Raw genomic sequence first — 27,307 nt, forward strand, 5'->3', positions numbered from 1 at the left:
ATACAAAAATGTGTAAAAGTCATCAATTTTTTAACCGATTTTATTAGATTTTTCTCATTTTCGAAAACTTATTACACAAAAATGTCCCAGGTTCTTCCCCGTAATATAACAAAACTTATACGGATTGATATCATAATTTTATCGTACGGTCTGAAGAAAAATAAATTTTATCTTTTCATGCGTATTTTTTCACATTTCAACCACTGTAACTCAGCCAATCCTCAACCGATTTACCAAATATCTATCTTGTTTGAAAGGAAAAATTCTACTCTTCGAAAGAAAAGAAAAGAATTATAGGGTAAGTGCTCCTAATGTCGGCAAGTACCAGTACTCGGCATCAGTTGTATATAACTTCAAATAACTAAAAAATGCTTTCACTAAATATGAAAACTGGGTTAAGGAAACACACAACCCCCCCATTCTCGTTTTTTTTTAAGATTTTCAATGGGCTGGTAAATCAATACCAATGCTTGTTAAGATTTGTAACTTTGCACAAATATATTTGAAGATTTAAAATAGAAGAAAAATAATTTACAAAAAAATTTTGTAATTGTTTTGTTGTTGTTTTTTGTAATTAAAGAGAAGTCCTTATTTTTGATGGCGGGCATGATAACTCCTCACTGGAACATCGGAATCCGAAAATTCCAACGGTGTTAGAAAGAGTACATGTCTGGCTCTCGATCTAAAATTAACAAAATGGCGGACCTTTGAAAAAATATATTTATCGCTCTAATATTAAAAAAATGGCGGAACTTAGAAAAAATATTTTTCGAAAATCGCCGATTTTTGACCAAAAAACCAGTTAAAAAATAAGGAAGATATTCACCGATTGGCTTTATCCTAGTTCATACGATAGCTATACACTCACAGAGAAACGTGTAAAAATTTGGAGTCGATTGGGTTATTAGTTTTTGAGTATCGTGCCGGCCATTCGCAAAGAGAAAAACGCGTTTAAAGTCTGAGAAGCCCTTTAGTCGTCATTGGATGCTGACACAATAAATCGGCTATATCTTCAAGAGTTCTTGTGATTTTCACATGAAATTTTGTAAAGACATTCTTGAATTAGTGTAGATTCGAATTAAATCAAAAAAATTTTTGACCCGAGGCTGGGGGGTCCCTTTAAATAATCTTCAATAACATTGTCATCTATCTCTGTGTAAAATTTCATCGAGCTAAGTTCATTTATTAAGGCAGTAATTTGAGTTTTTCTCAATGTGGTTCTTTCACCACTATCGACAACACACGTTTCTTACGAAAAAATATTAAGCATGCCGTCTTTAAAATTATTATAAATTCTTCACCCGGATTTTTTATATACTTTTTAAGAACATTCCTAGGAACACTTTAAAATTTAAAATTATTAAGAAATATTTGCAATTATGATATTTTTATGGATGCCTTAGGAACAAAAAAATGGACGATTTTCCTATATTCGGCATAAAAGTCAGTTTAGAGTGGGTTTACACAATATGCATAGTTTTAATCTCAAACATATTTAACCTATAAAGTGAGTGTATTAGCCATGCCGTGTATTGAATAAATGTGTCCCAAAGCCGGCATCAAAATTTATTATTAAAAAAAATAATTCAAAATTTGTTTATGCCATCGGCAAGTAAACTAAATTTCGAATCAAATGAACCAAAATACAATATAGTGGAAATAATGCACCCGGAGTGAAAAATTTAAAATTCGTAAATCCTCAAAGTGCCGACGATTTGTACACTTACCCTATAAATCCGTTATAAAGTAAATAAGTTAATCGCGTTTCAAATTGAAAATATATGAGACCACGTTTTTCTCTACATTTACCATTATAAAACTAATTTTCGCCAGAAACGTCGGAAACCCACCCAAAACCATTAGGTTTTTGACAAAATACCTATTTCCATTAATGAATTTGGAAATTACGTATGCTTTACTGAAATCCATATAAAATCCATAAAAAAATTTTCTCCAAAAAGTTTAGAATTTTGTATTAGTTCTAGTAAGGAACAGACAGATATATGTAAAAATAATATGTATTTTTGAAAATAACGGTATATGGTAATAATATTCGAATAAATGATGTTTTCTACATTTTATACAGGTATATGACGTTTACACCTTTTTGACAGTCGAAAACCTAAAAATTCGTCATACGGACCATCCCTGCTCAAAACAGTATATTAGAATAATAATAATAATAATATATTCTAATAAAAGAGTAAAGTGATTGACTGACTGACTGATTTAACGATTCATCAACGCACAGACGAAACGGCTAAATATAGAATCTTAAAATTTTAGGTGAGTGTCACTCTTGGTCCAAATGTGACAGATAAGGCTAGGTTTTTGGAAATTCGTAGTAGAACGGTACGAAAAGTACTAAATATGGTATCATTTGTATTTGGCGAACCAGTAGAACTAGAACTATGAAATTTGGATTAAGGGTCACTGATGGAGTGTAGAATAGATGAATAGTTTGGAAATTTTTACTTATGTGTACGAAAAGTACTTAATCGTACTATAATTGGTACAATTTGGATTTGGGTGAACCGATAGAGCTGGAACAATGAAGTTTGGAGTTAAGATCATTGTAGGGATGTAGGATTAGGGTCAGGATTCAGTTTAACGAATTAATACTCATGGGTACAAAATTTGGTACAACTTTATTTTAGGTGAACCAATACAGCTAGAGTCATGAAATTTGGAGTCAGGATCACTGTTAAGGTGTAAGATTGAAATATGTAGGAAGTTTTATAAATTTGTACTAAATTTGGTACAATTTAAATTGTGGGTGTGGGCATGAAGGAAACTTTGGAAATTGGTACTATTGTGTACTAAATTTTGTACAGTTTGAATTGTGGGTGAACCGATAGTGTTGGAATCCTGAAACTTGGATTTTGTATCACTGTGGATGTGTTGGTTTGGGGTAAGAAGGGGGTTCGGGAAATTCCTACTACTTTGTACTAAATTTGGTACAATTTGAATTGTGGGTGAACTGATAGAGTTTGAATCCTGAAACTTGGATTTTGGATCACTGTGTGGGTGTTGGTTTGGGGGTACGAAAGAGGTTCTGGAAATTCGTACTACTTTGTACTAAATTTGGTACAATTTGTGGATGTGTAGAATTGGGGCATGTAGGAAGTTTTGGACACTTGCGGCACCCCACTACTCACAGACAACATACTATACACACAATTTTTACTACTAACATACTGTTTTCTATCACACAAATAATAGAACATAAGTCTACACGCGGATGAAGAAAATTTAAAGTCTTCGAAAAGTTTTTCGACCAACCCAGCGTGATTGATTTTATCAAACGCCTTTTCAAGGTCAGTGACAAGAGCACACAGCAACCTCCATCACTGACTCTTTTCCTGATGTTCTCTGTTAGACCAATTAAGAGGGATGTGGTACTACGATTGCATCGAATGCCGTACTGACTATCGTGCAAAGAGACGACTCGTCGAAGTAACCCATAATTTGTTTTTATATTAAATGTATGCCGTTCGATTATAATGATCGTTCAAGTAAACTCTACTCCTAATGGATGCACCAGTAACATCACACAACAAAATCGGACAGAGTTAAACTTGACAAGCACTGTCTTTCCTTTTGATATGTAACAGCAGTGGTTTATATCCCTAGGATGCATATCAATGCCGCACAGAGAAGACATTTTTACAACTAGTCTCTCAAAATTTTTAATGCCTTCAGGCAGACCACTAATAATTACGATAGACCTGTTTGAGCGTCTTCTGAGGATGTTCAAGAACATTTTTGGAGGACTTGTAAAGGCATGTATCTTTTAAGAATATTTTTTTGAAGGCTTCTAAAGGCGTGAATTTTTTAAATAATATGTTTAAAAGGCTATCCAATGCGTGGATTTTTTAAATAATATGTTTAAAAGGCTATCCAAGGCGTGGATTTTTTAAACAATATTTTTCAAAGGCTATCCAAGGCGTGGATTTTTTAAACAATATTTTTCAAAGGCTATCCAAGGCGTGGATTTTTTAAACAATATTTTTCAAAGGCTATCCAAGGCGTGGATTTTTTAAACAATATTTTTCAACGGCTATCCAAGACGTGGATTTTTTAAACAATATTTTTCAAAAGCTATCCAAGGCGTGGATTTTTTAAACAATATTTTTCAAAAGCTATCCAAGGCGTGGATTTTTTAAACAATATTTTTCAAAAGCTATCCAAGGCGTGGATTTTTTAAACAATATTTTTCAAAAGCTATCCAAGGCGTGGATTTTTTAAACAATATTTTTCAAAAGCTATCCAAGGCGTGGATTTTTTAAACAATATTTTTCAAAAGCTATCCAAGGCGTGGATTTTTTAAACAATATTTTTCAAAGGCTATCCAAGGCGTGGATTTTTTAAACAATATTTTTCAAAGGCTATCCAAGGCGTGGATTTTTTAAACAATATTTTTCAAAGGCTATTTTTAAAACCAAGGCTATCCAAGGCGTGGATTTTTTAAACAATATTTTTCAAAGGCTATCCAAGGCGTGGATTTTTTAAACAATATTTTTCAAAGGCTATCCAAGGCGTGGATTTTTTAAACAATATTTTTCAAAGGCTATCCAAGGCGTGGATTTTTTAAACAATATTTTTCAAAGGCTATCCAAGGCGTGGATTTTTTAAACAATATTTTTCAAAGGCTATCCAAGGCGTGGATTTTTTAAACAATATTTTTCAAAGGCTATCCAAGGCGTGGATTTTTTAAACAATATTTTTCAAAGGCTATCCAAGGCGTGGATTTTTTAAACAATATTTTTCAAAGGCTATCCAAGGCGTGGATTTTTTAAACAATATTTTTCAAAGGCTATCCAAGGCGTGGATTTTTTAAACAATATTTTTCAAAGGCTATCCAAGGCGTGGATTTTTTAAACAATATTTTTCAAAGGCTATCCAAGGCGTGGATTTTTTAAACAATATTTTTCAATCCAAGGCTATCCAAGGCGTGGATTTTTTAAACAATATTTTTCAAAGGCTATCCAAGGCGTGGATTTTTTAAACAATATTTTTCAAAGGCTATCCAAGGCGTGGATTTTTTAAACAATATTTTTCAAAGGCTATCCAAGGCGTGGATTTTTTAAACAATATTTTTCAAAGGCTATCCAAGGCGTGGATTTTTTAAACAATATTTTTCAAAGGCTATCCAAGGCGTGGATTTTTTAAACAATATTTTTCAAAAGCTATCCAAGGCGTGGGCGTGGATTTTTTAAACAATATTTTTCAAAAGCTATCCAAGGCGTGGATTTTTTAAACAATATTTTTCAAAAGCTATCCAAGGCGTGGATTTTTTAAACAATATTTTTCAAAAGCTATCCAAGGCGTGGATTTTTTAAACAATATTTTTCAAAAGCTATCCAAGGCGTGGATTTTTTAAACAATATTTTTCAAAAGCTATCCAAGGCGTGGATTTTTTAAACAATATTTTTCAAAAGCTATCCAAGGCGTGGATTTTTTAAACAATATTTTTCAAAAGCTATCCAAGGCGTGGATTTTTTAAACAATATTTTTCAAAAGCTATCCAAGGCGTGGATTTTTTAAACAATATTTTTCAAAAGCTATCCAAGGCGTGGATTTTTTAAACAATATTTTTCAAAAGCTATCCAAGGCGTGGATTTTTTAAACAATATTTTTCAAAAGCTATCCAAGGCGTGGATTTTTTAAACAATATTTTTCAAAAGCTATCCAAGGCGTGGATTTTTTAAACAATATTTTTCAAAAGCTATCCAAGGCGTGGATTTTTTAAACAATATTTTTCAAAAGCTATCCAAGGCGTGGATTTTTTAAACAATATTTTTCAAAAGCTATCCAAGGCGTGGATTTTTTAAACAATATTTTTCAAAAGCTATCCAAGGCGTGGATTTTTTAAACAATATTTTTCAAAAGCTATCCAAGGCGTGGATTTTTTAAACAATATTTTTCAAAAGCTATCCAAGGCGTGGATTTTTTAAACAATATTTTTCAAAAGCTATCCAAGGCGTGGATTTTTTAAACAATATTTTTCAAAAGCTATCCAAGGCGTGGATTTTTTAAACAATATTTTTCAAAAGCTATCCAAGGCGTGGATTTTTTAAACAATATTTTTCAAAGGCTATCCAAGGCGTGGATTTTTTAAACAATATTTTTCAAAAGCTATCCAAGGCGTGGATTTTTTAAACAATATTTTTCAAAAGCTATCCAAGGCGTGGATTTTTTAAACAATATTTTTCAAAAGCTATCCAAGGCGTGGATTTTTTAAACAATATTTTTCAAAAGCTATCCAAGGCGTGGATTTTTTAAACAATATTTTTCAAAAGCTATCCAAGGCGTGGATTTTTTAAACAATATTTTTCAAAAGCTATCCAAGGCGTGGATTTTTTAAACAATATTTTTCAAAAGCTATCCAAGGCGTGGATTTTTTAAACAATATTTTTCAAAAGCTATCCAAGGCGTGGATTTTTTAAACAATATTTTTCAAAAGCTATCCAAGGCGTGGATTTTTTAAACAATATTTTTCAAAAGCTATCCAAGGCGTGGATTTTTTAAACAATATTTTTCAAAAGCTATCCAAGGCGTGGATTTTTTAAACAATCACCCCTATTCCGTATGTCGTCGTCGACACGAAACGACGTCGAAGAGAGTCGTCTTTTTCAAATTGGTATTCCCTATGTCGTTGTCGACATTTATCGATAACTATTGAAACATTTTTGGTATTCCGTAACAATGTGTGACGACGACGATGTCGAAGATTTCTTCGTCATAGCTTTTGTTGACGACATTTTTTTTTAGAAATTAAAAAAAGAACATGACTGGACAAGAACAGGATACATCATTCTAGAATCTATTCAATACTTAATGCAAAATAAAGTGTAAATAAAGAAAAATATATGGGATCTATATATAAATCTGTACCGATTTTGACCAATATCAACAGGAATCGTCTATGCGCCAAATAAAATTTCATCCCAATTGGATGCACTTTTCCAAATTTCATCCCATTCGGATCATAATGGTGGCATGTAACTTGTTTAAAATAATACATGGATGGAGGGACATGCATAAATCGACTGAAAAATAATTTTATGTACATATATAATAAAAAGAAACTATGGGTCTATCTCGTTTCTTTTTGGTCATTGCAGACACATTTACCCTGTGCCACAGTGAAGTGACGGATACAAACACATTTTTGCCCAAAAATATGCAACAATTTTTTTGTTTTTATTGATATTATCGATAAATAGTCGACATCGTCGCATGAGTGTTACAGAATACCAAATCAGTGTCGAAGTGATGTCGATGTCGATGCGAAGTGATGTCGAAAGAGAAACGTCGTCGACAACTACGACGACATACGGAATAGGGGTGAATATTTTTTGCGTGGACTTCTAAAGGCATATAAGTTGCTTTATTATGCAGCTAAGAAATTAGTGAATTTAATACCTCTTCAAATATGCCAGATCAAAACTACTATATTTATTTAATTATTTTTTTGTTAATAATCAGCCATCTTTATTATTATATATTTTTTTTGTATAGGTATTATATTATTAATTATTTTTAAACAGCGACAAAGCACTGTGTTTTTACTTCTGTTTAAGTCTTGGCATAAAATATGCAATGAGAAAGAGTTTGTTGTTGATATATATATAGTATGTATGCTATATGTATTCGTCATGAATGAATATGGATGGCGGCGGGGTGTAAAAGAAAAAAATCAAATATAAGAAAAAAGAAGGAGAGGAAGGGTAGTTCTGGAAATCCTTTGTAGTGCAATAAATATGCAGGTATTTCTTTTATTGATTTTTTTGTGTGTTTTTATTTTTTTTATTAAACAACAAGTGTTGCCTTTTTTTAACGATCACCGATCGTTTGATTTTTTCATAGAGTTCCAATTGATGTTTTTTCTTTTGTAGTTTATTGAATAATATATTTGTTGTAGTTTGTTTTGTTTTTTTCTTTTTGTGGGGGAAGTAAAAAAACATTTTTTCTTTTAAATATGAAATAATAAAAAATAATAATAATGGTAATAATAATTAAGTTATAAAAAGAAGAAGCAAGAAAAAGAACATGCTGAGGCCAATCGAGAGAGGAAGAGAGAGAGAGAGAGAGTACTATAAAGTACATAATAATAATGATAAAAAAAATGTATTATTAATTACTAAGCATGATATAATAAATTTGTTGTTATGAATCTACGTATGTATGTAGTAGTTATGTAGGTTTTATTTTCTATATATGCAATTAGTCGAATTCATTTTTGTTTGTTTTAGAAAAAAATATATATAATCTTTTTTGTTTTAAATTTCGTATCTTTTTTTGGGGTAGAGTTTGTGTATTCACAAAAATTATATATAGAGAATAAACAAGAAGGCAGAACAATAATGCACAATAGTGTGTGTGTGTGTTTGTGGTGTCTGTAAAAGAAAATGAGGAGTCTCATTTCAATTCATCATCCACATCATCATCATGTTGGGGGGTTGGGGTCGGGTTTGAAATGTGCTTCCTTTTCCTTAATCATCATAGTGCATGGTATTATCGGAACCGGCAAAGAACAACTGTTCCATAAGATCACCCACACATTTATATTCATTGGCATCCATGCCATCGGCATCTTCCTCCTCTGCAGCATTGATATCATCTCCGTCGTTATCGCCATCACCATCCTCCTCCCCATCATCATCATCGTCGTCGTCATCAACACCACCACCATCTGCTTCATTTTGTTGCTGGTCATCCCCCACGACCACCTTAGCTGTGGCCGAGGCCGACATTGTAGACTGCGGCAATACAGCCGCCGGCGAGTCACTATCCTCATCCATGGCACAGCTCATGTACGGTTGATTTGTGTTGATTTCCAGGGGTGCAAGGGGGGCACTGCCACTACACAATTGCGAACTCAACGATTCGACGGTGGTCTCCTCCGAACCTTCATTGGATTTGGTTTCCGCAATGGCACTGGCACTTGAACTGCTGGCATTTGTGCTGGTTGTGGAGATAATCGAACTGTCGGTTTGTTGTTTGGATGTGGCACCACCGCCGCTACCACTGGCTCCGCCGCCGCCACCACCTCCTCCACCATTGCTGCTGTTAATGCTGCTGCTGCCTCCTCCTGTGTTATTTGCACTTTCAGTCATGGCTGGTAGGGTTACATTGGGATTGAAGGGTTCATCCAAGTCCTCCAAGCCTTCGGGTACCTTCAATTTGGCCAACTCCTCACGCAAATGGCGATATTGTCTACGCAGCACCATGGAATTAAAGGAAATAGTACGGCTGCTACGCTCGTTATACTGGGGCTTACACAATTCCTCAATCCAGTTTTCAATTTGGGCACAAATTTCATTGCGTTTCAGCCAAAAGTGGGTGTGAATAACCTGAGAAGGAGGGAGGACATAACAAGAAGTTAAGATTCATTTGCTATCATTCAAAACTGATATATACTTACATCCCTAAAACATGGACTAGGATTACGTATTTGTTCCAGCATAGCCCAACGGACACAGGCCTGATAGATATTGCTATTGTATTCACGCGATGAATGTGTACCACTCGGGGTGCCACGGCTACGCTCAAACCCAGGCTCATTAAAATAGGGTTCAGGCACCAGAATCAGCGACTGTATCGAGACCAATACTTGAAGGAAACTGGATGTCTGAGCATTCCATTTCTCTTCGGGCCGTCCATGCCAGGTATTCAACACCGATAAGCAAACCTTACCATCATTATATAAATTCGGATTGAAACGTACCGAATGACGACCGGTCGTTTCCAAATTGATAAGCATTGGTAGATTTGGATAATCGGGTGGGAAGAACACATCGAATTCAAAGCAACCATTGGCATAGGGAGTATCGGCTGGGCCGGTTATGAGGACCTGCAAATAAAAAAAGTGACATTAAAAAAACCTAAGGACCTGATTTTATCCAAAGAAATAACCATCCTCAGGGCCTGAGGAACTTTTTTTCTATAGAAATAAATGTCCTCAGGGTCCCGAGGATTTTTTCTATAGAAATCAACCTCCTCAGGGACCTGAGGATTTATTTTTCACATAAAAATAAACGTCCTCAGAATCTTGAGGATTTTTTCTATAGAAATAAACGTCTTCAGGGACTTAAGGAATTTTTTTCTATAGAAATAAATATGAGGACTTGAGGATTTTTTTCTATAGAAATAAATATCCTCAGGGACCTGAGGAATTTTTTCTATGGAAATAAATGTCCTCAGGGACCTGAGGAATTTTTTTCTGTAGAAAAAAACGTCCACAGGGACCTGACGATTTTTTTCTATAGAAAAATCGTCCTCAGATCCCTGAGAACATTTATTTATATAGGAAAAATCCTCAGGTCTCCTAGGACATTTATATCTATAGAAAACATATAACCGTCTTTCGTTTTAGGTTAAACCTAGACACAAACACCATTTTCATTACCGGGACCATCCATATATACAAAATCATTAAGCTCGTGGTAATTTTCTAACAAGTTGGAGCGATTTGTTGCTACTTACCTTCATAACATCCAAACGATCGGTGTCACAACGTACAAACACCGAACTACTAAACGACAATGGCAAACTGGTGGAGAGGGTAACAGCTTCTTGGGCCAAACGTTTGACACGTGACGGATGATAACGATCACCGGCCATGCGTACCATTTTCTCAAAATGATGAGAGACAACAAAACGATAACCATTACTCTCGGCCTCCACAATCATGTCATATGTATCGAACTGCAGTTTCTTCATAACTGCCAAATAACGTTCTTCGATCGATTTACTTTGTAGAGGTCGTTCAAAGTCCATTGGCTGGCCTGATTCATTTGTGACGCTACCACCGGCCTGATTTGGTTGTTGCTGTTGACCAGCTGCTGCTGAACGTTGTGTGGTTTTTTGTACCAATACCGTAGTCTCTTGTATATCGGGTATAAGTAAGGCTAGGCCTTCATCATCACCGTCATCTATGTTAACGGTGACTTGTTGGGTTTGACCCTTAATGTTGGATTTTTTATTTAATCTGAAAAAAAAATAAAACAAAAACAATTAATTTTTGTTGTGTTTTAACAACAATATTGTGGCACCTACTTTAACCGTTTGGCATAGGTATCCACACAGGTTTTCATATTGCTCAGCAGTTCCGATATCGATGGTGAACTTTCACCCATATTCTGCGGCTGCAGCAGTGTCACCAGCTCCTGTGACAACGATATTGATCGCAATAGCTGTAATATGGCTCGATATAATGGAATGTGTCGGGTTATATCAAGTACGGAATCATTGCGTAAGTAGGAACTAAGCGCTGGAATGAGACACGATTGCTTCAGCAGTGTTAGAAATTCATTGGGAAGTTCATTCGAAGCATTCATCATTTCATGATAGGGCATTTCTTCGGGTGTTGGAATGCGATCGCCCGGATTTATATAACTGGCAAGGACCTGGAAAAACATTTTTTTTGAAAATTAATTATGTCTGAGTAAAAATTTATGTTAGCATGTTGTTATTACCTGTAGTAAAACAGTGACATGTTCTTCTTCGCTTTTTTGTCGCAGCAGAGCCTGTTCCACATTCCATGATTGTGTCGTGGAGCCTGTACCAAACCCGGTACCCTTGGCCCAATACATATGACCCTTATCGTCGGATGTTGCCATTGAGGCATCTTCACCTAAATTCATGGCTGGTTTGATACCGCCACCACCACTGCTACCATTACCGCCATTGTTTGTCTGAAATATTAGAAAAAATAGATGTTATAAGCAATATCCATCCGAACCAAGGATTCGGATATAGAGCTTCATTTTCCGCCGAATACTTTATATGATAGAAAAGTTAAAGATATGGAAATTGAAATCTGCGAACGAGGATTTTTTTCTATAGAAAAAGTGTCGTCAGGGACCTGAGGATTTGAGGGTCAAGAGGGTCTACACTCTTGCCGACAGTCTACCTCCATTCGGGAAAAATTATTATTAAAAAATCTTCCTTTATTGGTCCTTCGACCCTTGTCCAATATTGGCCCTTCGACTCTGGACAAATTATTATTAAAAAAATCCACGTTTATTGGCCCTTTGACTCTGGAAAAATTATTTTTAAAAAATCCAGCTATATTGGTCCTTCGACTCTTGACTAAATTGGAAAATTATTATTAAAAAATCTACGCCTTTTTGACCTTTTGAACCTTGACAAATATTGGTCCCTCTATGTTCAGATGTTGTATGTCCTCGAGAAGCACATCGATTTTTAACTTACAGAAAATTGTCAAAACCTATGAACAAACTTACCTCATTCTGGCAACTGCCCAATGAATAAACCGGAGAATGATGTGTAAATATACTCAAACAATTCAAGATCAAATGCATGGCACCAACATCAATAACCATACGACGCAACAGCATACCATCATCGGTTGTTAGCGGGGAACTATCCAAGAGCTGGCGGAAAACTTCAAAAGGCAATGTTGGCAATGTGGGAGCTAATGAAAGACTGTAAATATCATCTGAAAAAATCAACCAAATAGAAATCACAATTAATTTTATGCAGATTACCAAATTTCCAAAACCAAACTCACTTCCTTCTCCATCTCCGGTCACGCCCAATACCAAACGCAATAGACACTGAGCTCGCAATTTGTCGCGCAGCAAAACATCCGAATAGGCAGGAAGACGCAAAAACAATCCGAATGCGGCCAAAGAATGTTGTGGTACAGCGGTAATTGTTGCCTGTTTGGTTGTTGGTTCCGACAGTGGATCCTCCAAATCTTCATAGATATCATCGTTTGGTTCTAGCTTAACCCAATCGCTCATTGGTGGACTTTTTTCTTTTTCGGGGGCATTGTTTTGATGTTTACGTGCGGTGATTTCGGGATATACCGTGGGTAAATATTGTGCCAGCAGAGAGAGGCCACCACGGCTGGAGAAACGTTGCAGTGGAGATGGTAAAGGTTCCACGGAAGAGGCTTTAATAATGGTTGGTGGCTCATCACCGCTGCCGCCGGCTTCTGTTGCATGGCTTGATTTTCCAGAGATCTAAAAAATATAAATTTAAATTTGTAATTATTTTGTAACATTAATTATCAGAACCTATTCCTGCTTACCAATTCAAGATTTATGCATGGCTTAGCCAGCGAATGTCCTTTGCTTTGCAATGCCGCCAGTAGCTGTGATATTGTTGTATCACTGCCAATTTGTATTTCCGGATAATCGCGATGTACTAGCTGTACATAATTATTGGAGGAGTTTGTGGCAGCCGTAGCAGTATTGGTGGGTGTTAGAATATCTTCCAAATTGACAAGTTCTGAAAAAGAAAAAAATGCAGATCATCATTTTTTGTAATCATTCATCACAAGGATTCGATTTTCTTACTTGAGAAATTTGCCACCATGTCCTTATTCTCTTTATTGGCAGCAACCTGATTTTTAGCATCTTTGATACGTTTATCCTTGGCCGTTACACCGGCTGCCACACTTAAAATTTCCATACCATTCTCAAGGCCATTGAATGTTATTGTTATATCCTTATAGGGATCATTTTGATTTTTCTCACTGTCATCCTTGAATATATCACCCGGGACAATTGATGTTGTCGTTGTTGTTGTTGCGGCCACACCACTATCGTTGCGTCGATTTTCTAGTGGTAAGGGGGTAGAGGGGGCGAAATTTAAAAAAAAAAAATAGTTTTAAAAAGGCTTTTGAAAGTAAACAGTAAAAAAATTATTATTAAAAAATCCCCAATTATTGGTCCTTCGGCTCTGAATTATAACTTAAAAATAGACGCTTATTGGTACTTTGACCATTGAAAAATTTTGGTCCTTCGACTCTGGACAAAAATTATTATCAAAAAATTCAAGATTATTGGTCTCTTGAAAAATTTTGGCCTCTGGCAAAATTATAATTAAACAATCATGCCTATTTTGTCCTTCGACTCTGGAAATATTATTATTAAAAAATCAAAACTTATTCTGGTCCTTCGACACCTGAAAAATTATTATTAAAAAGAATCGGCTCGGAAAATATTATTACTAAAAAATCCACACTTATTGGTTCTTCAACCCCCATCGACTCTGAAAAAATATTATTAAAACATCCACGCTTATTGGTCCTTCGACCCTTCAAAAATATTGATCCTTCGACTCTGGAAAAATTATTATTAAAAAAATCCACGCTTATTGGTCCTTCGACCCTTGAAGAAGTAATTATTAATTGTTCCTTCGACTCTGGAATAATTATTATTGAAAAAACCACGCTTATTGGTCCTTCGACTTTGGAAAAATTAATATTATTCGACCCTTGAACTCGAATAGAATTATTATTAAAAATTCTCGCTTATTGATCCTTCGACGCTTTACAAATAGTGGTCCTTCGACCATTGGAAAATATTGTTTCTTCGACCCTGGAAAAAATTTAATAACAAATCCCCCTACTTATTGGTCCTTCGAACCTTGAGAAAAATTTCCCCGAAACACTCACCTGACAGACAATTCTGTATAATTTCTTGACACTTGGTATTGGCGCTAACCGAAAACAGCAAATGCTGTGTGTTAATACGCTTCGCCGGATGATGATTGACCAAGGAGATGTTAACACTACTACTCGGTGTCACATAACTGCTGGACGATGAAGAAGAATTTTGTAAATTTGATGCCGATGCTGCCATTGACATAAACGTGGCATGTGGATCCTTTTTCTGTAGCGGTTGCTTGCTACGCACCGACACCAGGATACGTTCATTTTCCAACAACAATTGTAATACCAGTTGTCGTGTAAAACCCGATATGGTCTGTTTATTACTGCCATCGGCATTGGTGCCAGACTTGGCAGCCAACGAAGTGGATGGTTCGCGTATTACTTCGATTAGTAGCATTGTGAGAATATTTTGATTATTCGGATGACAGGCGGTGACATGGGAAAAGAAATTAATTGTTGCCCTTTCGATACGTATGAATGCCTGTTGAGTGGGTTCCTGCTGATTGAAACCTCCTCCTCCGGTGGCATTATTTTGGGGAGATATGAAATCAATGGGCCGATGATTGCATAGTAATTTCAGTAATGGCTTCCAGAATATTGAACCTTGTTGGGTGCCCAACCAATCACGCATATGACCTTCGGTACAGCAGTCGGTGAAAAAGTCCAAAATTTTAGGCACCAATTCAAAGGACATCAATTGGCGTTGTGGACTGCCGCCTGTGGCATCATGATCGGTTTGCATATCTTCCATTTGTTGATCGCCTGCAACCTTATCGGCATCGGTCATGCAGGTGGTGGATGATGACGACGAAGAAGCTGTACCAGCAACCTCACTTGGAGGAGGGGGAGGAGAATTTGAACGTTGAACGTTTGCCGGCATATCCTGACTCAACAGCGTCGAACAATATTCATACAAGGCATAGGCCAAAAGTTTAGGCAAACCCGAGTCGACAAGTTGAAAGACAGCATTCGATGATTGACAGGCCAAGGCAATGGTGGCCAAATACGATGGATGTTGGAAGAGGGTAGATAAATTATCGGCCGCCACATTGGCATACCAGGCCTTACCACTCATCTCTTTGTTGTCATCGGTTAGGCCACATTTTTCAGCAGATGCAGGGTTAATTAAATTTCCATCGCCACCACTTCCTTCTTCCATTCCTGATGCGGCGCCATCATTACCACCCCCAGCTGTTGTATGGGCTATTTTAACATTCAATCTCATTAGCATATGATTAAAGAATTTCGGTTGAATATAACACAGCGAACATAGTAACGAATCGAAGGCAACTTTTAATGGCTCCTCATTCTCCAGACGATCAATCCAATGCATACAGGCCTCGAAGACATTCTCCGTAATTAATTCGGACAGATTTGGTACGCTATTTTCTTCGAATATATGCCATAATATGGAGGCAATACACTTGACGAAACCACTCTGCGGATTATTACAACGTGCGGTGTTGCTGCTGCTGAAATTCTGTCGTAAATTATCAATCCATTCGAGGAGTACCTTAACTTTGTCCATAACATAGGTATCTTTGGTGGTACACAAATCATAGAGTAGATCGCATATGCTATCATTGGATAGTTTATAAACTGAAAAAAGGAAGAACAAGAAAATTGAGAAGATTATGATGTGAAAAATTATAAAAAAAATATATTAAAAATTAACGTTTATTGGTACTTCGACCCTAGAAAAATTATTATTAAAAAATTCTTCGATCCTTGAAATATATTGGCCCATCGACTCTGAAATGATTATTGGTCCTTCGATTCTGGAAAAATATAGGTCCTTGAACTCGGAAAAATTATTATAAAAAATTCCACGCATATTGGCCCTTCGACGCTGGAAATATTATTAAGAAATCCATTCTTATTGGTCCATCGACTCTAGACAAATTATTATTAAAAAATCCACTATTATTGGTCCTTCGACTCTTGAAAAATATTGGTCCTTCGAATCGGAAAAGATTATTAATAAACAACCACGCCTATTGATCTTTTGACCCGTGAAAAATATTGGTCCTTGAAATCTAAAAAATGATTATTTAAAATACTTTCGTGATTATTTAAAATAATATTACTAAAAATATCACGCTTATGGTCCCTCGGACCTGGTCCCTTCCACCATTGAAAAATATTGGACTCTGAGTTGGTCCTTACACCCTTCGACTATGAAAAAATATTTTGAAAAATATTGGCCCTTCGACTTTACTATCAGGCTTACTATCACTTATCCCTTGAAGATCCACATTCACAACTCATGCTTATTAGTCCTTCGATCTTGGTCTTTTGACTTTTGAAAAAAATCAAATTTTCTTTATCGCTCCCTCTACCCTTGAAAAATGTTGATCATTCGACATTGGAAAAATTATTATTAAAAAAAAAATCAGGCATACAGGCACTTCGACCCTTAAAAACCCCATTCATTGGTCCTTCGACTCTAGAAAAATTGTTTTTAGCAAACACATGTTTATTGGTCCTTCGACCTTTGAATTTAATTTCTGGAAAAAATATTATTAGGTAAATCTAAGCTTATTGATCATTTCATATTAGTCCTTCGATTCGGGAAAAAATTATTATTAATGATCACTTTATCGGTCCTTCGACCATTGAAAAATTTTTATCCTTCGACTCTGTAAAAATTATTATGTAAGAAATTTCAGGCTTTCTAGCACCTCCACCTATGAAAATCTACATTCACAAACCCCCCATGATTATTGGTCCTTCGACCTTGAAAAATCCACATTTATTGGTCCTTCGGCCTTTCAAATTTCAAAATTCAAATTTTTTGGCCCCTCTACTCTTGAAATATTCAAATGTTTCGGTCTTTAGCCCCTTGTAAAAATTATTATTAAAAATCCGATGCCTATTAGACCTTCAACCCTTGAAAATTATTTAAAAAAACCGAAGCTCATTGGGGCTTTGGGATTTGAAAATTATTTTTGACACTCAGAACCTTAAAAATCAGTCCTTACTAACTGACTTGTTATAACCCATAATAAGTTACTTACTTTGAGGACTGGTATTCCACAACAGCGTACGTATCAGCTGCAAACACAAATCTTTACTATAGGCACCCAATGTTAGCAAAACCGAACCCAAGTTTTGCACTGCAGCATTCGGTATCATTGGCATTATATTCATAAGGGAGCAGCAGGCATCCAAGAATCCAGGATAAGCTGCCGAAGCCCCAATAACATCGGCTGCTAATTTCGAAGCTGAGGAGACTTTTGATGCAACATTATAGCAGCGTGATAGAATTCGTACCCAACCCACGCTTGTCTTGGCAAACGAATCATCATCCATGGCCTGATCAAAGGCCGATGTACTGGAATTGGAGACCAGACCACCACCAACACCGCCGCCGCCATTACTTGTGCCGTGCGACGAGAATATGGTATTGCCCAAAACGGCAATTTGTGTTAGGCCAATGCTGGGACTGTCTTTTGGTCTAATGGAGAAGGGAAATACATTTAATAAAAATTCTGACATAGGAATTTCTGAATGGACCATTACCTATACAAACGCAACACAATACTTGTGGCTATTTCAGGTTTGGCCAGTTTCAAACGTATACATGTCATACCAGTTGTGGTTAATGGCGGACCCACTGGCACAGGGCCCAAACCAAAATCTCTGGATATCTCCAAAGCCACAGCGGATGGACATGAGGCCAATGTGGGTGCATGCGGCTGCAATTGTACCTCACGCAACAGAATAGCGGTGGGTAAGGTTATTGTTAGATCAGCATGTGATTCATTTGGATAGAACATGTAGCTCCATGCTGGTGTTCTTGGTCGACGATGTGATGCCACCGGGTTCATTATGAGTATTTCTGCCGACTGGGCGGTATCATTTTCCGCCGATATTGTACAAAACGGGGCAAAATTGATAAGACCATCCTGCAGATAACGATGATTTTGACTACTGCTGGAGCTGGATTTTTTACTATTGCCATTGGAGCATGCATGCGAAACTAGTTTCAGTTTGGCATTTCTTGTCATATGCTGCATAATCATGGAGATCTAGGAAAAATGAGAGAGAGAGAGAGAGATGTATTTTTAGAAATTATCGAAAAACCCGTTCTTCGTCGTCTACTTACCAATCCTGGCTGTACATTAATAAGTATTTTATTTAGTTTAACTAAATTTTTACAAATTATTTCAATTCCGCCTAATTGTGTGAATAGATGTACCGATGATGACAGATACAAAACTTTGGATATATACCATAGGAGAGGCTCGGACAAGTGTAGACGTGGCAAAGTGCTGCGTTGTGAAGTGCCTGAAAAAAAATGAATGGAAAACAGGTAAGAATGGAATTAGTTAAATCTTCTAAATATGCAGGTAATGCTTTGTCGGATCCCCAAGAACTCGAAGATGCTGGTCAGGAGCAGCATGAACCAGCTGATTAGTACAATTTGGCTAGAGGAAAGCATGCCCAATGATTGGAACCTCAGCAACCTGTGTCCCGTGCCCAAAAAAGGAGACAAGACAAGTCTCCTTCCCATCGCATATAAAGTGCTATCCAGCAACGATTTAACGATACCTCGGTACGGCCATAAACAAAACTAATAACATCAGCTTTGAAGTTCCGAGAAGGATAGTGTTGGCCAACAGATGATACTATGGGATGAAGAAGTAACTTAAAAGCAAGGCCACCTACCGCCAGATCACAATGGGCTGAGGTGACCGACGTTGGCCGAGTAAGACTAGGGTCGTTTCGGATGGCACCATGAGGTGCACCATCTATTCTCGGACATCGACATAGACGTATCGACTTGCAGTGACTACGTTAGCAGGTCATGTTGTTGTGCTATATGTTTCCCTGAACCATGCCAGTGGGAGGCAAGAATGAAATGACGTTTCAGGAAGCAAGGGAAGGGACTCTAAATCCTTGGCTACTGGATTCCCCATTAGTACCGGATTTATCTGGTTTTCGGAACTGCAATAATCCGGAAAACTTTCCAAATATCTGGAATTACCGACAGTGTAATCAATAATTCGATTTCTACCTTGCTGGATGTGAATGATAGGGGCCTACAAGTCTCGTTTAGGATTATTACATCTCTAGATAACTGCATGTTTGATTCTGTTCTGCGGAAGATGGATGCTCAATGAATTGGCGGCATAATTGCAATGCACATTTTTTGACGTCTACATGCTGAATGTTATTGAATGAAATAGTAGAGAGGTTTGTATTTCTTTTGGAACCAGATAGACTCTTAATTGTAGACCATAGCTGTGGAATTTATATTGCAGTGGTTAAGGTGTAATAACCATTTAGAGCACTTATGCTCAAGAACTAAAACATCTATTTCAGCACTTAGCTGCTGGGACATACTGTCGTCAGCGGGGCTTTCGCGCATTCATATTCGGATCCTAATAGTGGGAACCGACGCCATGATCATAAAATTATACGAATACATTACGATCGGCATATAGGAGGGTATACATATAAATATTGGGTGGTCTAATACCTCTACTTGCTAAAGATTTTTTTAACTTACATGCTTCTAAATATTGGCAAATGGGTGCCACAATCAATCGAGAGCTTGAAGCCTTTTCACATAGAGTTAGGAGCATATTAAAGACAGCATCAGCGGCAGTTTGTGGTTCATCAAGTAAGAATGTTGATATAGCTGGATGGGTACCATAGAGGTCCGATGAAGTCATCAGGGTAAATGATGAACTGGAACAGTGGGAGAGAGAACCCAACAAACGTTTCATGGTTGGGAAGTGACGAAGAACTGCAAAATGAAAAAAAAACACAATTTAAAAAATAAAGATTCAGATTGAACTCCTTATTACCTGTATCAGCAATACACGGGGTCTTAACGCGATGCCCTTCGATATTTAATTGTTCAGCTTTAGTTTCATCTGTTTGACAGATACTAGTAGTTAGTTCTTCTTCTTCGGGTATTGTAACATCCTGTAGGAACAGAAAACAGAACATTATTTTTGCATCTATTGGCTATGTTTTGTGCAGCAACTTACAGTCAATTGCCTTGGCAATTCAGTTTGTATTAACGATGAACAAAGTCTTAGCAGACTAATGATCAATGAACTATCCGAAATTGGACAATTTTGCTTTGAATGATCGGAACCCAAAACATTGGCGAAAAGACTGCTAAATGAATTGCCAGTATTGTTTGTATCCGAGGTACGTTGACACTGTATCTTATCGCCATTGGAAATGTTATTGAATACCAAAAATGCTGGAATTTTTAAAAAAATGGACATTGAGACTGGGAAAGAAAGCAACAAATTGCTCAACTTACAAACACACTCAATAATATTCAATGATATATTTAAATCAGCCTTATCATTGGGCATTATCAGCAGATCACGCACCAATTGACTTTGGGCATCAATGGGACCCAATTGATTGCTGATTGCACCGCCGGGCTGCACCAGCTGCAGTATAACATGCAGTAGGGTATCTTTTAGCTTACGCTTGCAGGATATTACACCATCCGTAGACTCGCCCTTGCGATGTAGCCAATGTAGAAGTTCATGTAAATGTTTGCATATGGTGGGACCAGCCTTGAAATTTGAAGCAACACACAAGTTATTAAATATTTTATTTTTCTTTTTTGGCAACCTATTTCAACTTACACAACGATTTGTAATGATAACCGAACTCATGCCATAGCCTGAGAAAAATCTCAATAGCATTTTTTCGAAATTCTCATCGTTGACAATGACCTCATTGATTCGTGTACGATCGGCATCATCCTCTTGACCAAATGTCTGGGAATTGCAGGCCAGCAGAAGACATTGGAAACCCAAACACCATGTACGTAGTTTAACATCATTATACCAGGCCAGGGCCAGCAATAGGCCTTGTATAGCATTTGCACCGAATGGTATTTTTGGTACATCCGCATTTGAAATGCCAGAACTGTAGGGTTTATCGGCCAGTTCTCCGTTCAATGTTAGCCACATTTGTAATACTTGTTCCAGGTGGACCCATGTTTCCTGAAAAAAAGTGGTGAGAAAATAGGCGTGGATTTTTTAATAAATATTTTTAAGGGTCTATAATAACAGGGTTGGATTTTTTAAAAACATTTTTAGGGGCTAGTAAGAGGAGTGGATTTTTTAAACATATTTTTAAGGGTCTAAAAAGAGGCGTGCATTTTTATAAAAATGTTTTAAGGGTCTAATAGGAGGCGTCTTAATGTAGCAGCAAAGGTGCGATCTAACACAACATGGAAACTCGACGTTGAAAAGCTGCAAACACAACAGGTAGCAGAGGCCTACTCCACCATCAAGAAAACCATGGTACGATCAGGAGTGTCGTAATGCTACTGATGTGAAAAACGCAGCGTATAGGGCAACCCTGCAGACAGTAGCAACACGTAATGCGATGGAGAATTACCGGGAGAAAAGGAGAGAGGAGGAACGTTTTTTCAGAAGATAGAAGAAAGAACAAAAAAAAAAAACGTGAGCGTGAACAGATCGAGATGTACAGGAGTCATAATGAAGTCCGAAAATTATACCAAGGGTAAAACACCAAACCGAAGGCTCTGGTGCAGGCACATCCTCCTGTAGAGATGAAGAAGGAAACCTGGTGACAGATACCGACAGCGTGCTGAGGATCTGGAAGGAGCATTTTGATAAGCTTCTGGTATCAAATAGTAGCAGTGAAGATGATACCCCAGAACAAATAATAGATGACAATATGAGGTCAGCAGAGTAGCAATCGGCTGAAAATAATAAAGCAGCAGGTGCCGATGGTTTACAAGCCGAACTATTCAAGACTGGTGGCCAAATGATTGGAACCTCAGCATCCTGTGTCCCGTGCACAAAAAAGGAGACAAGACAATATGCGCCAATTATAGAGGAATAAGTCTCCTTCCCATCGCATATAAAGTGCTATCCAGTGTGCTGTGTGAACGATTGAAGCCAATGATCAATGACCAATTAATCATACCAATGCGGTTTCAGACCTGACAAATACACTATTGACCAAATTTGCACTCTGTGCCAAATCCTGGAAAAGACTCACGAAAAAGACATCGACGCATATCACCTATTCGTCGACTATAAAGCCGCATTCGACAGCCCTATCCGTTCAGAGGTGTATAAAGCCATGTCTGCGTATGGCATTCCTGCAAAATGCAGGATAACTTTAACTGGCACAAGATCAGCAGTTAAAGTCGGAAAGGACCTCTCGGAGCCCTCTAATACCGAACGAGGATTCAGACAAGGTGACAGTTTGTCGTGTGACCTACATAACATCCTGCTGGAAAAGGTCATACTAGATGCAAAGGTGAACAGAAATGACACTCTGTACACCAAACAACACATGCTACTCGCCTACACCGATGACATCGATATAATGGGTCGAACATTGCGAGCGGTAACAGCCTCCTTCAAACGAATTAAGAAGGAGTATGCCAAAATGTGTTTGGCAACTGTGAAACTTGAGAACTACAGCTTCGAGGGAGTTAAAGATTTTATATACCTTGTTACCGCCATAAATAAAACTAATGACATCAGTTTTGGAATTCGGAGAAGGATTGTGATGGCGAATAGATGCTACTATGGTCTGATCGAACAACTTAAAAGCAAGGCTACTCTCACTTTACAAGACGCTGGTACTACCCGTACTGTTATATGGATCTGAAGTATGGGTACTTGCGTAAGCAGAGAAAAGTTCTCCGTGTTGAGCTGCAGCGACTACGTTGGCTAGGTCATGTTGTGCGAATGAATGAGAATGCCCCAGCTCAAAAGGCATATAAAAGCGAGCCCACTGATGGTCCCCGTTGAAGGGGAAGACTACGAATAAGATGGAAAGATCTAGTGGAAGACAACATTGCCGAATATGATCTTTCAAACTGGAAAACCTGCGCAAAAGACCGACGCGCCTGGATATATTTTGTAAGCTCGGCTTATGGAACGAAAATTCTGTCACAAGCCAGTTAAGTATGTAAGGATTTTTAAAAATATATTTGAGAGTCTATAAAAAGGTTTTTTGAGGGGTTGGATTTTTTAAAAAGATTTTTAAAGGGTCTCTTAATAGGCGAGCATTTTTTTTTAATTAATTTTGAACGACTATCTATGGTCGTGTATTTTTTTGCTAATATTTATAAGATGCTACGCATTGCCTGAATTTGTTACTAAGACTATTTTCTGAGGGACTCTAGATTTTTTTCTTTCAACTCACCTCCAAATGTAAATCAGCCAATATACAATCGAATACATTCTTAAACATGGTATAGGTGTTGACACCACAATTATATTCCGGTCCCGACCACATATCCGCGATATAATCTGGCCAGACAGCTACCTCTGGCGATGTTGTCTTAAATTCACTGGCTGCAATTTGTGGCAATGATGAATACATATCCAGTGATGATACCATTGTTATACGTCTCAAATCAGTTTCAACATTCAGATCCAAACCAATGTCGAGACGTGAATCCATAGCACTTGAGATTGATTTACAAAAATAGTTAACGGTATTTTTGTTCATATTGCTATTATCCTTTTTGGTGGTTGTGATCGTTTTATTACGTTCCATAACATCGATGTCATTTAGCATATCATCGAATTCGGTATCCTCACATTCAATTAATGAGGGTAAATAAGGATATTTGACAGCTGCAGTGAGAGAGAGAGAAATTATATTATTTTTATTAGTTATATTGTGGCAATTGTGAATGTAAATATATATGTTACGACTCTCACCGTCTGAATAGGGAATCTCGCTACTGGTTGATTGTGAGGAACCAATATTTTGAGACATGTAGAGTGCTATATGAAAAATGCATTTTGAATTGAAATTATCTTTAAATACAAAGTCCCGGTTTTTTCCACTTACATGTATAATCAGCAAATAGATCTTTGGTTTCCTGGAAACTATCCATGGTTCTTTGTCCATCGTTTGTGGGTGTAGCATCGTTATCCTTATAATGACGATCAGCATCCAAAAGATCCTAAAAATATTTGAAAAAAAATCATTTATGGTTGGTGCACTCCTAAAAACTGTTCATATTTCTTCTTCTTCTTACCTGTAACAGACATGTAATGGCATGTACAGCCCATGGTTGTTGCTGATCATTCCACACGGCCATACGTATTAAATGTTCCAATTGATTTATGGTGATAATTTTCGATAATTGTACAGCTGGCCTACATGCAGATACCAGACGGGCTATAACCTATAAAAAGTGTTTATAATATGTAAATAGTTTCCACAAAAATCATTCTTTCAACATAAAATTAATTTAAATGTAGCACATTTAAACTGCAGAAGTATGTGACCTGTTACGAAGCTAGATGAGTTAAAGAGCCTAGTAGGACAAAATACCTTTGACATTATGGCAATATTATGAAACATGGCTTGTTCCTGAGATTCTAGACTCTTCGGTTTCTATTCCGGGCTACAACTTCTGCCGTGCTGATCGTTAGATGCAGAGCAGAAGTGGTGATGTAGGAATATTTTTATCTATGAGTCTTAAATTTAAAGTTGTTTTTAAAACGTCAGTTTATCATTATGAATCATTGTTTGTAGAGTTACACTTGCAGAGTATGAAAGTTATTTTTGGTGTTGCTTATTTGCCTTCCGGTGATATTGATTTGTTCGAAAGCCTCCTTTATGATCTTTTGGCAGAGTACAGAGACATTGTTATTCTTGGCGACTTTAACTGCGATTTGTTCAACCCCAATAAGGCAAATTTGTTTCGCGCCCTATGTACTCGCATAAATTCGATCATTGTTCCAGACCTTCACATTTTGACCTCGTTAGCCGTTCTACGTCCTTAATTGACTATATGCTAATTAGCCATCCTTCTGTGGTAGCTTACACAGTTCAGATTCAGTTTCCTGCTATATCAGAGCATGCTTTTATTTTTGCATCGCTTACAATAAAATCTAATTTTTCACCTGATTTCATTGAATATAGAGACTAATAACCCGAATATCTGGCAACGCTATGCCTGAATAGAAGTGTGAGAATTCGCGGCTGACCATTTTATTAAATTAAAGCGCTAAACGTAACTTTATAAATCATAGAAGTATTTAAACATATTGTTTATTACTGAAAATTTTTCATTTATATGAAATTCAACGTGAATGCCATATAATTTCTTTATAATTGGAATTTTATTCATTGGTTTGCTTGAATGATAAACGTGCTGCTGTAAAAGGTGTAATCTCTTGTTGGATTGAAAATTAACTGTTGTTGGCTATTCGCTTTTCTGATCGCTGATTTGTTTTGTTCCTGCTGTTCTTGTATGCTGATTGGAAATGCCTGCTGCTTCGAAAATTGTATGTGGATCCTGTAATGCTGCAATAGGCAAGAATGGATGCATAAGGTGTAGAATATGTTCGGAGTGGTTTCATATAGCCTGTGCAAATATTTCCGAAAAAGATCTGGCTGCATTAAAAGCAATTAAAAAATCTGTATATATTTGTGCCAAGTGCGATAGTAATCTGGATGATGGATTAGAAATAAGTCATACCTCTGATGATATTCGTTCCCTTAATATGAAATTTGACAATTTCATCACGTCTAATCAAACCGAGCAAAATGAAATCAGAAGAGTACTCGAGGAAATCAAAACTGAAATGGCCACCTGTCTTATTGACATGAAAAAAGACATAATTGAATGCAATAAAAGAATTGATGACATTGAATCTTATTCGTCAAAGATCTCTGACTTGCAAGTGGAAAATAATATCCTGCATCGAAGGCTAAATCGTGGGGACATACTAATTAGTGGATTACCTGAAAATATGACTGATCTCGTTAGCATTGCTATTGGTTTGGCTGAATTTTATAAGGTTCCTATTTCCACATATGATATTAACCACGTTTGTTATATGTATAAACGAAAGATGTTACTTATAAAATTTAACTCCGTGCAGACAAGAGATGCTATAATGAAGGAATATTTTAAAGAACGCCAGCTTAAAGTGTCGGATATTATTAAAGGTGTTGGATCTGATATTGAGAAACGCTTATACCTGAATGATCATTACCCTCCGATAGCTTCAGAATTGAACGCAGTTTGCAGGAAGCTACGAGATAAAAAGTTGGTATCGAAATTTAAAATTCTAAATTATGATAAACCCAAAGCGATACTAATACTTGCGGATGGGAAGAAGGTGACTCGTGAGTTTGATGAATGTTGGGCGCTTCTCAACAATGAGAATACGTTTTAAAATTTAACTATTAGTGGATTTTAATAAATTGTCAAGTAAATTTACTTTTTTCACTACACCACCGTTCTTGATGATAGTATGATATTTGAATCATTTATCTGTCTGTCCATTTAGGGTTGATTATGCTTATTTTCTGATGTATGCCCATAACTAAAGGCAAAAGTGTAATTAAAATATCTTTTTTGTCCGTCCGATTTTTATTACCCCCAATTAATTCATTTAAATGATTTGAAATTATTATGTACACTTATGAATGCAAACAAAATTTTATTAGTCCGTAAATAACATAATTTATTCTGGAATGGTGGTCGTAGATTGAAATTGGTTATATCTTGTTTTCTAATTTTGATTTAAACCTTTTCAAATATGCTTATTATGTGCTTGTAATATAGATATATAAATACTCTTTGATTTATGAGAAATAATATTGATATTGGTAATATGGTTAGTTGTTGAATTGAAATATTAATGTGGAGAATAATATATTTTTTGGTTATTGTAAATTGGTTCCCCTCTATATTTACTTTATTCGCTTTTGATGTCTTTTAATTTAGACATTGGTCCGGTAGTTAGCAATAGTGCGTATTTGAAGTCTGTTTTAACAGCATTTAATGGAAAATTCAGAATTGGACATATAAATTGCCAAAGTATAAGACCTTCGGTTAATTCATTTAAATTTGACGATTTTAAATCA

At 36.6% G+C, this 27,307-nt stretch overlaps 1 protein-coding gene across 1 annotated transcript in view; it reads right to left on the bottom strand.

The window, feature by feature from the left end:
- Positions 1 to 8,498: 8,498 nt before the first annotated feature.
- The window catches only part of LOC133323812 (baculoviral IAP repeat-containing protein 6), a 41,934-nt gene continuing 23,125 nt past the window's right edge, over positions 8,499 to 27,307 (bottom strand). The window contains exons 19-40 of the mRNA XM_061532711.1: positions 24,459 to 24,608; positions 24,269 to 24,383; positions 24,136 to 24,201; positions 23,612 to 24,048; positions 21,058 to 21,420; positions 20,721 to 20,985; positions 20,437 to 20,657; positions 20,251 to 20,371; positions 19,950 to 20,189; positions 18,543 to 18,724; positions 17,957 to 18,465; positions 17,452 to 17,891; positions 14,438 to 16,033; positions 13,335 to 13,598; positions 13,067 to 13,266; positions 12,542 to 12,998; positions 12,255 to 12,469; positions 11,484 to 11,702; positions 11,065 to 11,414; positions 10,492 to 10,996; positions 9,431 to 9,859; positions 8,499 to 9,359 (exon numbers count right to left, since the gene is read on the bottom strand). Coding sequence (XP_061388695.1) covers positions 8,499 to 9,359; positions 9,431 to 9,859; positions 10,492 to 10,996; positions 11,065 to 11,414; positions 11,484 to 11,702; positions 12,255 to 12,469; positions 12,542 to 12,998; positions 13,067 to 13,266; positions 13,335 to 13,598; positions 14,438 to 16,033; positions 17,452 to 17,891; positions 17,957 to 18,465; positions 18,543 to 18,724; positions 19,950 to 20,189; positions 20,251 to 20,371; positions 20,437 to 20,657; positions 20,721 to 20,985; positions 21,058 to 21,420; positions 23,612 to 24,048; positions 24,136 to 24,201; positions 24,269 to 24,383; positions 24,459 to 24,608 — 8,205 coding nt within the window. The remainder of the gene's footprint in view (positions 9,360 to 9,430; positions 9,860 to 10,491; positions 10,997 to 11,064; positions 11,415 to 11,483; positions 11,703 to 12,254; positions 12,470 to 12,541; positions 12,999 to 13,066; positions 13,267 to 13,334; positions 13,599 to 14,437; positions 16,034 to 17,451; positions 17,892 to 17,956; positions 18,466 to 18,542; positions 18,725 to 19,949; positions 20,190 to 20,250; positions 20,372 to 20,436; positions 20,658 to 20,720; positions 20,986 to 21,057; positions 21,421 to 23,611; positions 24,049 to 24,135; positions 24,202 to 24,268; positions 24,384 to 24,458; positions 24,609 to 27,307) is intronic.

Source organism: Musca vetustissima, unplaced genomic scaffold, assembly GCF_032173495.1.
Source record: "Musca vetustissima isolate MV318-11 ecotype Yass unplaced genomic scaffold, APGP_CSIRO_Mvet_v1 utg6528, whole genome shotgun sequence".
NCBI classification, from domain to species: domain Eukaryota; kingdom Metazoa; phylum Arthropoda; class Insecta; order Diptera; family Muscidae; genus Musca; species Musca vetustissima.